Source organism: Somniosus microcephalus, chromosome 19 (assembly GCF_052327205.1).
Source record: "Somniosus microcephalus isolate GS21.2 chromosome 19, FLI_Smic_1.0, whole genome shotgun sequence".
NCBI classification, from domain to species: domain Eukaryota; kingdom Metazoa; phylum Chordata; class Chondrichthyes; order Squaliformes; family Somniosidae; genus Somniosus; species Somniosus microcephalus.
The window spans coordinates 5,329,329-5,345,673 of NC_141005.1; the positions used below are offsets into that span (position 1 = coordinate 5,329,329).

The 16,345-nt window shown below is 45.1% G+C and overlaps 1 protein-coding gene across 1 annotated transcript in view; it reads left to right on the top strand.

The window, feature by feature from the left end:
* The first annotated feature begins 7,504 nt into the window (after window positions 1–7,504).
* The window catches only part of LOC147103519 (ABC-type oligopeptide transporter ABCB9-like), an 80,849-nt gene continuing 72,008 nt past the window's right edge, over window positions 7,505–16,345 (top strand). Inside the window, exons 1-3 of the mRNA XM_086011888.1 lie at window positions 7,505–8,182; window positions 10,612–10,723; window positions 11,265–11,395. Of these exons, the coding sequence (XP_085868014.1) occupies window positions 7,555–8,182; window positions 10,612–10,723; window positions 11,265–11,395 (871 nt within the window). The 5' untranslated portion in view covers window positions 7,505–7,554. The remainder of the gene's footprint in view (window positions 8,183–10,611; window positions 10,724–11,264; window positions 11,396–16,345) is intronic.

Sequence of the window (16,345 nt, forward strand, 5' to 3'; positions counted from 1 at the left end):
GCCCAAAATTTTTCAAAGCCAGATCGGTACCTTACGCGATACGACCTGCTGTGGAGGCAGAACTGGAAGAACTTGAACGATCAGGGGTACTGTCAAAAGTGGACTGGAGTGAGTGGGCCACGCCCATTGTTCCCGTCATGAAGTCTTCACCAAGTAACAAGCCAGGGGGACCGGGGAAGGTCCGCATCTGCGGAGACTTCAAGATCACAGTGAATCCGGTGCTTCACACGGTACAATACCCGCTTCCGCGGATTGAAGACATCTTTGCTTCGTTGGCTGGAGGGAAACACTTCGGATTGAAGACATCTTTGCTTCGTTGGCTGGAGGGAAACACTTCACCAAGATAGACCTGGCACAGGCATACTTACAAATGGAAGTCGAGGAAGAGTCGCGTCAGTACCTCACCATCAACACACACAGAGGCTTGTATCGTTATAATAGACTGGTTTTTGGGGTAGCTTCGGCTCCAGCAATTTGGCAGAGGGCCATGGAGCAGGTATTACAAGGAATTCCAAGCACGCAGTGTTACTTAGACGATATCCTGATTACGGGACAAGACGAGGAAGAACACCTCACAAATTTGAAACTGGTGCTCACTAGGTTGAAGGAAAATGGCCTTCGAGTTAATCGCAAGAAATGTGAGTTCTTCCAAAAACGGATCTCGTACTGCGGTCATGTCATTGACCGAGAGGGGCTGCACAAGTCACCTGACAAGATAGAAGCTGTCGTGAAGGCCCCCGCTCCGGAAAACGTATCACAGTTAAGATCATTCTTGGGGTTGGTTAATTATTATCACAAGTTTCTGCCGAATCTATCCACGGTGCTGCATCCGCTGAACGCTCTGTTGCGGAAAGAAGTACCATGGAAGTGGAGTGAGGAATGTAAAAAGGCCTTTCGCAGAAGCAAGGCGTTGATTACCTCTGAAGAAGTGTTGGCTCATTTCAACCCAACGTTACCTCTTCGTCTAGCTTGTGATGTTTCCCCCTATGGAATTGGAGCAGTACTTTCACACAAGTTACCAAATGGCTCGGAAAGGCCAGTGGCATTCGCGTCCCGATCATTGACCTCTGCGGAGCGAAATTATGCTCAAATAGATAGGGAGGCCCTCAGCCTTGTGTGGGGCGTAAAGAAATTCAATCATTACCTGCAGGGCAAGAAGTTCACATTACTGACAGACCACCAGCCGTTGGTGTCCATATTCAACCCTAACAAGGCCGTTTCCACCATGACAGCGCAAAGGTTACAGAGGTGGTCCGTGTTACTTGGGGCACACCAATATGACATCGAATACAAAAGGTCCAAACAGCATGGAAATGCTGATGGGTTATCGCGCTTGCCATTGCCGATAGTAGAAGAAGCGACTACAGTGGACCCGGTAGAGATGTTCCACTCATCCATAGTGGAATGTCTACCAGTAACAAATTCGATGATCGAAAACGAAACAAGAAATGACCCGACTCTCTCACGAGTCTATGATTTAACGGTGGAGGGATGGCCAGCACAGGGCGAACCAACGCTGCCAGCATTTTCGCAGAGAAAAGAACAGCTGTCAGTGTGTCGAGGAACCCTGATGTGTGGATCTAGAGTGGTGATTCCACCCAAACTTCAACAGAAGGTGTTAAAGGAGCTGCACGAGGGACATCTGGGTGGAGTGAAAACGAAGAACCTAGCAAGAGCGTTTGTGTGGTGGCCAGGCATTGATGGGGACATCGAAGAAATCACTAAGAGCTGTCTAGGATGCCAGAAGGTCCAAAACGCGCCACCACAGGCTCCTCTGCATCCATGGGAGTGGCCCTCATCTCCTTGGCAAAGGGTACACATCGACTTTGCTGGTCCACTTATGGACTCAATGTTTCTAATAGCGGTGGATGCACACTCCAAGTGGCCGGAGGTAATAAAGATGTCCACCACCACCACGGAAAAAACCATCACAGTGTTAAGGACCATGTTTGCTAGGAATGGGCTGCCGGAACAGATCTGTTCTGATAATGGACCGCAATTTGTGTCCGAAGAATTCAAGAAATTCTTAAAGAGCAATGGGGTTAAGCACTACACGTCAGCCCCATACCATCCCGCCTCCAATGGATTGGCTGAAAGGTTTGTCCAGACCTTCAAGAAGGCCATAAAGGCCATGGGTAATGAAGCCATTAACTTACAACATAAGGTGGATAGCTTCTTGTTGGCGTACAGGAATGCAACACATGCGGTCACAAATCAAACTCCCGCCATGATGTTTTTTAATAGATGACTAAGATGCCAGCTGGATTTGCTTAAGCCAAATGTCAGAAGGGACGTAGAGAACCGGCAATTCCAGGGCATGAATGAAAGGCCAACTAGATCTTTTCAGATAGGTCAACAAGTTTTGGCCCGGGACTACCGTACCGAGAAATGGCAGCCTGGAACTATTGGAAAAAGGCTAGGGCCGTTGATGTATACGGTGGACATTGGGGACAGTATAATAAGGCGCCATGTTGACCAGATCATAGGGTCAGCCACAAATGGCCAACCTACTCCACCACCTTACACGGTTAATGTTGAGACAGAGATACCCAGAACACCTACCTCCGATCTGGTAATACTGGAATCAGATGAACCTGACACTGTCCTTCAAGCCGAATCGACCTTGCCAGAAGCACCTACTACCCCGCCGGGAGTTACGACACCACCGAGGCGTTATCCGGACAGAGTCCGGAAACCTCCAGAGAGACTGAATCTGTGAACTGTCTTGCATAAAGTTGTATATATGTTATAATGTATGTTTAATGGGGAATCAGTATGTTGTAAGCTAAAAAGGGAGGATTGTAGTGTATGTACCCGTCTACCTTTAAGAGAACTATTGTATGTAACCGTCCACCTTTAAGAGAACTACTTTAGGTGTTGCACTACTTTGTTGGCTTCTGTATACTGTAATACCGACGGTGACCACACCAGTATATAAGTACTGTGTCAGGATTTATTGGGCAGATTCGCCCTGACCTTCGAATAGTAAAGTCCTGTTTTAAGTTACTCTGGTAGTCTGTGTATTAATTAACTAAACAACCCACAGACTTTACACTTATGTTGGAGAGAAGGTCATTGGTGAAGCAGCTGAAGATGGTTGGGCCTAGGGCACTGCCCTGAGGAACTCCTGCAGCGATGTCCTGGGGCTGTGGTGATTGATCTCTAACCACCACAACCATCTTCCTTTGTGCTAGGTATGACTCCAGCCAGTGGAGGGTTTTCTCCACCCCCCCCCCCGATTCCCATTGACTTCAGTTTTACTCGGGCTACTTGATGCCACTCGGTCAAATACTGCCTTGATGTCAAGGGCAGTCACTCTCACCTCATCTCTGGAATTCAGCTCCTTTGTCCATGATTGGACCAAGGCTGTAATGAGGTCGGGAGCCAAGTGATCCTGGCGGAACCAAAACTGGGCATCAGTGAGCAAGTTATTGATGAATAAGTGCCGCTTGATAGCACTGTCGACAACACCGTCCATCACTTTGCTGATGATTGAGAGTAGACCGATGGGGCGGTAATTGGCTGGATTGGATTTGTCCTGCTTTTTGTGGACAGGACATACCTGGGCAGCTTTCCACATTGTCGGATAGATGCCAGTGTTGTAGCTGTACTGGAACAGCTTAGCTAGAGGTGCGGCTCGTTCTGGAGCACAAGTCTTCAGCACGACAGCCGGGATGTTGTCGGGGCCTATAGCCTTTGCTGCATCCAGTGTGCTCAGCCGTTTCTTGATATCACGAGGAGTGAATTGAATTGGCTGAAGACTGACTTCTGTGATGGGGACCTCAGGAGGGGGCCGATATGGATCATTCATTCGGTACTTCTGGCTGAAGATGGTTGCAAATGCTTCAGCCTTGTATTTTGCACTCACGTGCTGGGCTCCACCATCATTGAGGATGGGGATATTCGTGGAGCCTCCTCCTCCCGTTAGTTGTTTAATGGTTCACCACCATTCACGACTGGATGTGGCAGGACTGCAGAGCTTTGATCTGATCCGTTGATTGTGGGATCGCTTAACCCTGTCTGTAGCATGCTGCTTCCGCTTTTTAGCATGCATGTAGTCCTGTGTTGCAGCTTCCCCAGGTTGGCACCTGATTTTTAGATACGTCTGGTGCTGCTCCTGGCATGCTCTTCTACACTCCTTATTGAACCAGGGTTGGTCCCCTGGCTTGATGGTAATGGTAGAGTGAGGGATATGCCGAGCCATGAGGTTACAGATTGTGGTGGAATACAATTCTGCTGCTGCTGATGGCCCACAGCGATGCCCAATTTTGAGCTGCTAGATCTGTTCTGAATCTATCCCATTTAGCACGGTGGTAGTGCCACACAACACGATGGAGGGTGTCCTTAGTGTGAAGACGGGACTTCGTCTCCACAGTGACTGTGCGGTGGTCACTGCTACCAATGCATCTGCAACAGGTAGATTGGTGAGGGCGAGGTCAAGTAGGTTTTTCCCCTCGTGTTGGTTCTCTCACCACCTGTCGCAGGCCCAAACTGGCAGCTATGTCCTTCATCACTTGGCCAGCTCGGTCAGTAATGGTGCTGGCGAGCCACTCTTGGCGATGAACATTGAGGTCCCCTATCCAGAGTACATTCTGTGCCCTTGCTACTCTCAGTGCTTCTTCCAAGTGGTGTTCAACATGGAGGAGTACTGATTCATCAGCTGTGGGAGGGCGTTAGGTAGTAATCAGCAGGAGGTTTCCTTGTCCATGCTTGACCTGAAGCCATGAGATTTCATGGGGTCCAAAGTGAATGTTGAGATCTCTCAGGGCCACTCCTTCCTGACTGTATACCACTTTGCTGCCACCGTTGGTGGGTCTGTCCTGCCAGTGGGAGAGGACATACCCAGTAGTAAACTACCCGTTTACTATTTATATGCCTATAGAAGACATTTGGATTCCCTTTTATGTTAGCTGCCATTCTATTCTCATACCCTCTCTTTGCCCCTCTTATTTTCTTTTTCACTTCTCCTCTGAACTTTCTATATTTAGCCTGATTGTCAGATGTATTCTCGACCTGACCTCTGTCATACGTGCTCTTTTTCTGCTTCATCTTACTCTCTCTCTCTTTTGTCATCCAGGGAGCTCTGAATTTAGTTGCCCTACCTTTCCCCCTAGTGGGAATGTACCTCGACTGTACCCAAACTATTTCCTCTTTAAAGGCAAGTCATTGTTCCATTACAGTTTTGCCAGATCCGTTCTCATCCCACTGAAATTGACCTTCCTCCAGTTAAGTATTTTTACTCTAGATTGCTCCCTGTCCTTTTCCACAGCTAATCTAAACCTTATGATACTATGATCACTGTTCCCTAAATGTTCACCTACTGACACTTGCTCCACTTGACCTACCTCATTCCCCAGAACCAGATCCAGCAATGCCTCCTTCATCGTTAGGCCAGAAACGTACTGGTGAAGAAAGTTCTCCTTAACACACTTCAGAAATTCTTCCCCTTCTCTGCCCTTTACACTATTAGCTTCAATAAAAAGATGCGGGCCGTTTTTCGGCTGGTAAACGGTCACCTAAGCCTCCAATACGGCTGGCAGGAGTCGGAGTGCACCGCCCATTGCCATAGTGGAAAAGGCCGTCATGCAGTGCCCACACCTGAAACAGGCATTAGGTCTTTTGCCTATTGAAATAAGGGGTCTAGTGCCTGTTTGTGGCCTCCACTGCAAGATTGTTTCTCCCTGAGGCAGCTGCGTTCAGGAAAACCAGGTCTACATGCGGCCTAACGGGCGATCCTTAAAGGGACTTCTGCAGCCCACCACCAACATGGTAAGATTTACAAATATACTTACCTGTATGTGGAGCCGGGAGGAGCAGGAGTGCCCCTTCCAATCCCACATTAAAGAAAGACTTGGATTGATACAGTGCCTTTCACGACCACCAGACATCTCAAAGCGCCTTACAGCCAATGAAATACTTTTTGAAGTGTAGTCACTGTTGTAATGTAGGAAACGTGGCAGCCAATTTGCACACAGCAAGCTCTCACAAACAGCAATGTGATAATGACCAGATAATCTGTTTTTGTTATGTTGATTGAGGGATAAATATTGGCCGGGACACCGGGGAGAACTCTAATACAAAAGAAAAATACTGCGTCAGCTGGAAATCTGAAATAAAAACAGAAAATGCTGGAAATACTCAGCAGGTCAGGCAGCATTTAGAGAGAGAAACAGAGTTAACGTTTCAGGTCGATGACCCTTCATCAGAACTGGAAAAAGTTGGAGGTGGAACAGGTTTTTAAGCAAGTGCGGGGGCCGGGAAAGGGAGGAGGGGAGGAAAGAACAAAAGGGAAGGTCTGTGATAGGGTGGAAGGCAGGAGAGATTAAAAGTCAAAAGGGATGATGGCGCGAGGCAATAGGTGATGGTAATGGGACAAGTTAAGAAACAAAAGATGACTCTAGATGAGGTGTAAATGGCAATTGCAGAATCAACAACTGCCATGAGAGAAAAAAGAAAAAAAAATAGGGGCCGAGGATATGATCTGAAATTGTTGAACTCGATGTTGAGTCCAGAAGGCTGTAAAGTGCCTAATTGAAAGGTGAGGTGCTGTTCCTGTTCCTCCCCCTCCCCGCTCCAATCATGACCCTGCTCCCTGCATTAGGACAGGGTGTGTGCGGAGTAGCCACATTAAAATTTCCGGTGAAACTTATAAGATCCCATGGCACTATTTGAAGAGGAGTCGGAGAGTTCTCCTCTGGTGTCCTGGACAATGTTTTATCCCTTAAGCAACACTTATCTCATTGCTGTTTGTTGGGATCTTGCTGGGCGCCAATTGCTGTTGCGTTTCCCTACATTACAACTGTGACTACACTTCAAAAAGTAACTCATGGGCTGTGAAGCACTTTGGGATGTCCTGAGGACATGAAAGGCACTATATAAATGCAAGTCCTTTCCTTTCCTTATAGGTATGTCAGCATTGATAGCCTGAGCACTATTACATAACAATGTAAACCTGTTAATTAAATGAAGCAGAGGAAGGGAGTGCACAGAAAGAAAACAAAAGAAAGACTTGCATTTATATAGTGTCTTTCACGACCTCAGGACGTCCCAAAGCGCTGACAGTGCAGCACTCCCTCCTTCTGACTCAGAGGTGAGAGTGCTGCCCACTGAGCCACAGCTGTCACAGGAGATCTAAGCTAGATTATTGGGGACATTGCTGGCCGAAACTAAACTATACTCTAGTGCCGTCTTTGCGAGGGAATGTTCAGAGTGTTAGAACATCACCAGTTGAAATTAAACTGACCAATCCTGCAGATACTCCTGCAAACCATTCAAATGTGGCATCAGTAGCTTGTTACATTTTCACTTATTTTCAAATTCTATGCAGGAAAGAGGAACCACTACTAGTTTTGTAAAATTATATTACTGTACTCAGAAATAAGACTATTCTTCCCCTTCCCTAAAAAAAATTTTTCCAAATTATTTTAAAAGTTAGTGGCTGTGAACAGAACCTGGAAGGATCTCTTCAAATTGTTTTTAATCTCCTGCTTTTGTATTACAGTAATAGAAACTTCACTGATTGCAACTGCAAACATTCTGTAACAGAAGAAAAAGATGAAAGTCTGGCAAACATATACGTACAGCACGGTTTTTAAGTTGCTGGACTTGCTCATAACAACACATTTATATATTCATGGCCTTGATTACAGTCTGTTCAGATCTGACACAACGAACTTTGATATTTCTCGTTCTTTTATCGATCTCTGGGCAATATGTCTACTTAGGGTCAGCTGTATTTTTGGAGTTACGATTGGAGTTAGCGTTAACAGAATAGATGGGCCGAAGAGACTGAAGTCAGCCGAACTCTGCACAATTATATTCTGTCTAATGATGCCTGCATACGCAGTAGTAAAAATGTTGCTTTATTCCGAAACTGAGAACTTCCCAAATGATCTATGGTTTTGGAGTCTCTTTGCATGGACTTGTATATCTTCACTTGTCACCTTCCACGTTTTGCATCAATATTCACGTTTAAAGACACCATCGACTTTTCCAGTCAGTTTAGATGCAGGGAGTGGTGAAGACCAGGAGAGCTTGGGGAGCAATGCTGGTCAGCAAGAGACAGAAAAGACCAAGAAAAGCTCAAATTCAATCAGTACACTATGGAGACTACTGACCTACTCTAAAAAGAACACAAGCTTGATGGCAGGGGCATTTGTCTTTCTTTTGGCAGCGACTATAGGTAGGTAACATTTATTTATCTTCACTTAAAAAGTTAAACATTGTTTTTTTTTTCAAATACTCCCATGCAGAACTAAGGAACAATGTTTCTCATTAATATAGCACCTTAGCACACTCTCAGAAATGTCTCTGATGTTCTTCATATACAATTAATTATTTTGAACTGTTATTATTTAGACAAATTCAGCAGTCATTTTAGCTATGAGGAAAGATTGGATAGGCTGGGTTTGTTTTCTTTGGAACAGCTGAGGGGAGGCTTGAATGAGGTGTATAAAATTAGAGGGGCCTAGATAGGGTGGCTATGAAGGACCTATTTCCCTGAGCAGAGATGTCAATAACCAGGGCCATAGATTTAAAGTAACTGGTAGAAGGATTAGAGGGGAGTTGAGGAGAATGTTTTTCACCCAGAGGGTGGTGGGGGTCTGGAACTCACTGCCTGAAAGGGTGGTTGAGGCAGAAACCCTCATCACGGTGGCATAGTGGTTAGCACTGTTGCCTCACAGCGCCAGGGACCCGGGTTCGAATCTGGCCTCGGGTGACTGTCTGTGTGGAGTTTGCACATTCTCCCCGTGTTTGCGTGGGTTTCCTCCGGGTGCTCCGGTTTCCTCCCACAGTCCAAAGATGTGCGGGTTAGGTTGATTGGCTATGATAAATTAACCCTTAGTGTTAGGGGGATTAAATACGTGGGGTTACAGGGATAGGGTGGGATATGTGTTGGTGTAGGGGTTACGGGGATCGGGTGGGATATGTGTCGGTGCAGGCTCGATGGGCCGAAATGGCCTCTATCTGCACTGTTGTGATTCTGTGATTCTGTGATAACATTTAAAAAGTACTTGGATATGCACTTGGAGTGCCGTAACCTACAAGGCTACGGACCAAGAGCTGGAAAGTGGGATTAGGCTGGAGAGCTCTTTTTCGGCTGGCACAGACACAATGGGCCGAATGGCCTCCTGGGCTGTACATTTCTATGATTCTATGATAAAGATCATGAAAATTCGATGGCGGCACAAGGTCTTCAGAAGAGTAAATATGCCCGGTATAGAAGCAATGATAGTAAAGGCACAGCTAAGGTGGGCTGGTCACTTAGTCCGAATGCCTGATACTAGACCACCCAAGAAGGTATTCTATGGTGAGCTGAAGCTTGGTAAACACTCTGAGGTGGTTGGTTCAAAAGATATAAGGGTTACCTAGAAAACAATCTCAACTGACACATGGGAGCATAAGAACATAAGAATTAGGAGCAGGAGTCAGCCATACCGCCCTTCGAACCTGCTCTGCCATTCAATAAGATCATGGCTTATCTTCGGTCTCAACTCCACGTTCCTACCCGATCCCCGTATCCTTTGATTCCCTTAGAGTCCAAAAATCTATCGATCTCAGCCTTGAATATACTCAATGACTCAGCATCCACAGCCCTTTCGGGTAGAGAATTCCAAAGATGCCGGTGACAAGAAAAAGTGGCAAAAGATGATGTACGATGGCATAACATAACTTGTAACATCCAGTTAGCCGAAGGCAAGGGAGCCCAAAGGAAATCAAAGATAGATCAGCCCTCAGGCCATTCTGACATACGGGATGTTTTGTATGTGGGAAAACATCCCTTGTGAAAATCGGACTTTAGTTATATGAGAACCTACAACCTGTATTATATAGGCTATCATGATCGACAACCATGGGCAAACCATCACATATATATATATATATATATATATATCAAGGTTATATAACACTTTGAACACCCACACGTGGAGAATCATATCCAGTGAAGGATATTGAGACTCTAGTAAGAGTGCAGAAGAGGGCAACTAGGATAGTATCTAAATGTAGATCTCTTCATTATAAGTAGAGTTAACATTATACTCTTTAGAGAAACATAAAGTTCGGGATACAATTATGATTTTTAAATCTGTGGAAGGATAAGAATTCAGAATGGATAGTGATGGGACCAGAGAGAGAAGAATTACAAAATACAAAAGAGCCAGCTTAGACAGCGTGAAGAGTTTCTATTGTGAAAGGACTGTTGTCCCGGGGAATGTGACAGAAATGGGTACACAGCAGCTTTTTAAGAAGTGACTTGACAAGTTTTTATGGAAGACTTTGGGTATATTTGGTTGGGGGCATGGAGGATAAGTTAACCTAGTGTTGCAACATGGATAACCATGATCTCTTGAAGCTTGCTTGATTGCCGTTTTATTCCTAGAGTTTTTTCTGAAACTGGTACCGAGGCTTTTTCCCTCAGGTTTTAGGGCTTCCCCAGTAACTTGGATTACATACACATGGTGAGGTGGTGCTTGAAGTTGCATAGTCTCTTGGATAGGGTGAATACTGGTGGATCTGATTGTCCTTTCCAGACCTTTCTGTATGTTTGTAAAGCAAAAATAATATCTTAACTTTCAGTTGAAATTAATCTTGTTGGTTTCTTAAATGTAGGAGAGATCTTTAACCCTTTTTTTCTGGGTACCATATTGGATGGGCTATCTCAGAAGGACGGCAGCAGTCTCAATAGAAACATAATTGGAATGTTTATATTCCTTTTTATGGGGTAAGCATCTTCCAGCAATATTTCTTGTTCTGGGTAATAAATGTTTACCTTTTTATATTTAAAAGAACATCAGGATTGCATTCACAGGCATTGGTATTCTAACATCGTCTATTGTTGAAAACGTTGGACAGTATACTTGAGTTTGGAACAGTGCTGGTGCGGTGCATGTGCGACTAAGATTAATGATTAAAGTGTTAGCCCTAGTATTTGCTCTGGTAACCATGTAAAGATCCTCTTCAGATGGGTGATGGTTAAAATATTTCGGCTACATTGACAAATACTACAAAATGGGATGTTTACTTTACTAATGAATATATACTAGGGACTTTATTTGCAAAAAAACAATGATTTTGCTGGTCTATTTTCTGTAATTATATTTATTGTAAACTGCCCTTGTGGCGAGCAAAGTATTCCTTTACTGAGAGCAGTAATTTGTTGGGAAACATGAATTTGAATAACTGTCTTTGTGATGGTATAAAAGCTCTAAGGAATTGGCAGAGAGAATAACCTGGTTATTTCAATGTGTCTTTTCCACAAACAGTGCAATTACATCAGGTTTTCGTGACGGCCTGTTTAATCTGGGATTTGCCAGGTTAAATGTTCAAATTCGCAACAAGCTATTCAGTTCCATACTGCAACAGGAAATCAGTTTCTTTGATTCCCATCAGACAGGTCAGTGGAATTTATTAAAAGTGCAGAATTACTGACTGAAAATAAGCAACACTATTTAATGGACTGACCTTGCCATGCCTATTGTGTACTGCAATATCGCTTAGCAATTCTTTGGCTTGTGTAACTAATGGAAATGCAAAAAGAATCCTTCTGACAAATAACAAGGGGGTCATTCGGGTCAGATGGAGAGTAAAATCAGGCTGGGTAAAATGGCTGTCTGACTTGAATCCGCCCATTTCCCGCTGGCTGGGTTAGGGTAAAATTACCCCACACCTGTGTCTGAATGTTACTTCCTTTAGGATGGTAGATGCTTTGAAAAGTGGATCGTGTAAACAGATTTGTTGGAACATTTGTTGAACCTCCCAAACCCATAACCTCCACCACCTGGAAGGACAAGGGCAGCAGGGGCATGGGAATATCGTCACCTCCAAGAACCCCTCCAAGTCACACACCAGCCCTGGGTCAAAATCCCGGAACTCCCTACCTAACAGCACTTGTGGGAGCATCTTCACCACACGGACTGCAGCGGTTCAAGAAGGTGGCTCACTACCACCTTCTCGAGGGTAACTAGGGATGGGTAATAAATGCTGGCCTTGCCAGCGATGCCCACATCCCAAGAATTAATAATACATCTTTTTTAAATGAACCACCCACCTTAATGGTAGTAGGGTCTCGTGGCTGCAATGGAGCTGAGGATATCATCGCTAAAATGGTGGCCAAGATTTTGGTAGACATTTTAACAGTTGGATTAGCTATGGTTCCAGGAGTTTTAGCAATGTTGCCCCTGGTGGGTGCAATAGCGGGACCTGAGAGCACATTCTTGAAAATTTCAATTGACCCCCCAAAATCCACAGCCTTTTGGGGAGCGATTTCCAGATTTCTACTACCCTATGTGTGTGAGAAAATACTTCCTGATTCCACTCTACTTCAGGCTAAATGGTGACGGGAGTACACTGGGGCATGGGCTTACACTGGCAGCAAGTTAATAACATAACATAAGAATTAGGAACAGGAGTAGGCCATTTGGCCCTTCGAGCCTGCTCCGCCACTCAACAAGATCATGGCTGATCTTCCACCTCAACTCCACCTTCCCGCACTATCCCCATATCCCTTAATTCCCAAAAATTTATCGATCTGTGTCTTGAATATACTCAACGACTGAGCCTCCACAGCCCTCTGGGGTAGAGAATTCCAAAGATTCACCACCCTTTGAGTGAAGAAATTTCTCCTCATCTCAGTCCTAAATGGCCGACCCCTTATTCTGAGACTGTGACCCCGTGTTCTGGATTCCCCAGCCAGGGGAACATTTTCTCAGCATTAACCCTGTCAAGCCCCTTAAGAATTTTATATGTTTCATTTAGATCATTCTTCTAAACTCTAGGGAATATAGGCCTAGTCTACTCAATCTCTCCTCATAGGCAATCCCCTCATCCCAGGAACCAGTCTCGTGAACCTTCGTTGCACTCCCTCTAAGGCAAGTATGTCTTTCCTTAGGTAAGGAGAACAGAACTGTATACAGTACTCCAGGTGTGGCATTACCAATGCCCTGTATAATTGCAGTAAGACTTTTTTACTCTTATACTCTAATCCCCTTATAACAAAAGCTAACATACCATTTGTTTTCCTAATTGCTTGCTGTACCTGCATGTTAACTTTCTGTGATTCATGTACAAGGACACCCAGGTCCCTCTGAATAGCAACATTTCCCAGTCTCTCACCATTCAAAAAATAGTCTGCTTTTTTGTTTTTCCTACCAAAGTGGATAACTTCACACTTAGAGTCATAACGACACAGAAGGAGGCCATTCGGCCCATCGAGTCCATGCCGGCTCTCTGTAGAGCAATCCAGTCAGTCCCATTCCCCCGCTCTATCCCCGTAGCCCTGCAAGTTTATCTCCCTCAAGTGCCTATCCAGTCTCCCCTTGAAAACATTGAGTGTTTCCACTTCCGTTGGCAACGAGTTCCAGGTCCTCACCACTCGCTGCGTAAAAACGTTTTTCCTCACATCCCCCCTGTATCTCTTGCCCAAAACCTTAAATCTGTGTCCCCTAGTCCTTGTACCATCAACTAGTGGGAACAGCCTTTCCCCGTCTAGCCTATCCAAACCCGTCATAATCCTGTACACCTCTAACAAATCACCCCTCAACCTCCTTTGCTCTAATGAAAACAAATCCAGCTTCACCAACCTGTCCTTGTAGCTAAGATCCCCCATCCCCAGAACCATTCTGGTAAATCTCTTCTGCACCCTCTCAATTGCCTTCACATCCTTCCTAAAGTGTGGTGACAAGAACTGGACGCAATACTCCAGTTGTGGCCTAACCAGTGCTTTATAAAGGTTCAGCATAACTTCTCTACTTTTGTACTCAATGGGCTGGATTTTCATTGAGGAGGCAGGTGGGAGGCGGGACTACAACTTTTGGGGTTGTAGTCCCACCTCCATCGAGTTCTAGCCAACCCATGCGATTTAGACTTGATTGACCTTGTTGGGCGGGCTCAGCAGGCCAATTAAGGGCCACCCGGCAACAGGTGACGTCACAGATTGAAATTTCATCTGTCAAGACCTTTTGACAGATGAAATATCAGCGTTTGACAGCTGTTTGAAGCTGTAAAACACTGACAATCTGTACTCCAGGTTAATTCCTTCCTCTCAGAATGATTTAGAGATCTCCCCGGAACAGAAAGCTGAATGCTGCAGATTTTGACAGCTGGCGGCCATTCTGCTTTCTGTGCCGGTGAGATGAGGGACTCCCGAGACCTGAAGGAAGGAAGGCTGTAAAGGTAAGTAAAGGTTAGTAGAACTTCTTTAAACACTTTACACAGACCAAACACACTTACTCTGCACTCATGCACCTATCACTCACCTGAACACCGGACATCTCGACCCCTCCAAGCCCTTCATCCCAACGGCCCGCCTCGCTAACTTGGCATGGTTTGGAGCCATCGGGAATCCCACATTTCAACAATGAAAATAGGGATTAGGCTAAAACCTGCCTGTTAACTACCTGTTAACAGGCAGTTAATTGGCACTAATCCCCTTCCTGCCTCGGGGAGGCGGGTCCCAGTGTGGGGTGGGTACTCGCCTCCTTTGAAACTGGCATGGAGGCGGGTTGGGGGCGGGATGGGGTCGGGACCCCCGATTTCGGGATTTTAAACCCCCACACGCCTCCAATCCCGACTCCACGGCCCAATGAAAATCCTGCCCAATACCTCTATTTATGAAGCCCAAGATCCCATATGCTTTGCTAACCACTCTCTCAATATGTCCTGCCACCTTCAGGGACCTATGCACATTAACTCCCAGGTCCCTCTGTCCCTGCACACTCTTTAAAACTGTGCCATTAAGTGTATATTGCCTCTCCCTGTTCCTTCTGCCAAAATGCATCACCTCACACTTCTCTGTATTAAATTCCATCTGCCACTTGTCTGCCCATTCTGCTAGCCTTTCTATGTCCTGTTGCAGTCGATTGGTATCATCCTCACTGTTTGCCACACACCCAAGTTTGGTGTCATCGGCAAATTTAGCAATTCTATTTTGTATTCCAATATCCAGCTCATTTATAAATATCAAAAAAAGCAGTGGTCCCAGCACTGACCCTTGGGGAATACCACTGTCTACCATCCTCCAGTCTGAAAAATAGCCATTTACCACAACTCGCTGTTTTCTGTCCTTAAGCCAATTCCTTATCCAAGCTGCCACTGACCCACCTATTCCGTGAGCCTCAATTTGGTTAACCAGCCTTCTAAGTGGTACTTTGTCAAACGCCTTCCTAAAATCCATGTAGACAGCATTCATTGCATTCCCTTCATCGATCCTCCCTGTTACTTCATCAAAAAATTCTATTAGATTAGTCAAACATGATCTGCCTTTTACAAATCCGTGTTGGCTCTCCTTAATTAGCTTAAACCTCTCCAAGTGCCCGTTAATTTTTTCCTTGATTATTGTTTCTAAAACCTTACCCACCACTGATGTTAAACTGACCGGCCTGTAGTTACTAGGATTGTCCTTACACCCTTTCTTGAACAATGGTGTCACATTTGCCACTTTCCAATCCTTAGATTGGAAAATTATGGCAAGCCCTTCCGCTATCTCCTCCCCCAATTCCCTTAGCAATGTGGGATGCAGGCCATCTGGACCAGGCGACTTATCCACTCTAAGCATACTCAGTCTTTCTAGTACATCCTGTCTATCATTTTTCACCCCTTCCATTGCTTCTACCTTTTCCATGCTACCGATATTTTGTCAGCATCCACCTCCTTAGTAAACACCGATACAAAGTATTCATTGAGTATTCTAGCCTTGCCCTGCGCCTCTAAGCATATAACACCTTCTTTGTCCCTAATAGGCCCTACCCCGCATCTTACTACCCGCTTACTGTTTACATGCCGATAGATTTTTGGGTTCCCTTTTAAGTTAACCGCCATTCTACTCTCATATTCTCTCTTTGCCAATCTTATTTTTATCTTCACTTCCCCTCTCAACTTATTGTATTTGGTCTGGTTCTCCCTTGAAGAATTCACCTGACATGCATCATACACCCTCTTTTTTTGTTTCATCATCTTCTCTATCTCCCTCGTCATCCAAGGAGCCCTTGCTTTGGTTCCCTTACCCTTCCCTCTTGTTGGAATGTACCTAGCCTGTACTTGGAACATCTCCTCCTTAAAGATCACCCATTGTTCCGTTACAGCTTTCCCTGCCAGTCTGTGGTAGGTAAGATTTTGGAGTCCATTATTAAGGAGACAGTAACAGGACATTTGGATAATCATAATTTAATAGGACAAAGTCAGCATGGTTTTATGAAGGGGAAGTCATGTTTGACAAATTTGCTGGAGTTCTTTGAGGAAGTAACATATAGGGTGGATAAAGGGGAACCAGTGGGCGTAGTGTATTTAGACTTCCAAAAGGCATTTGACAAGGTGCTACACAAAAGATTATTGCTTAAGATAAAAAATC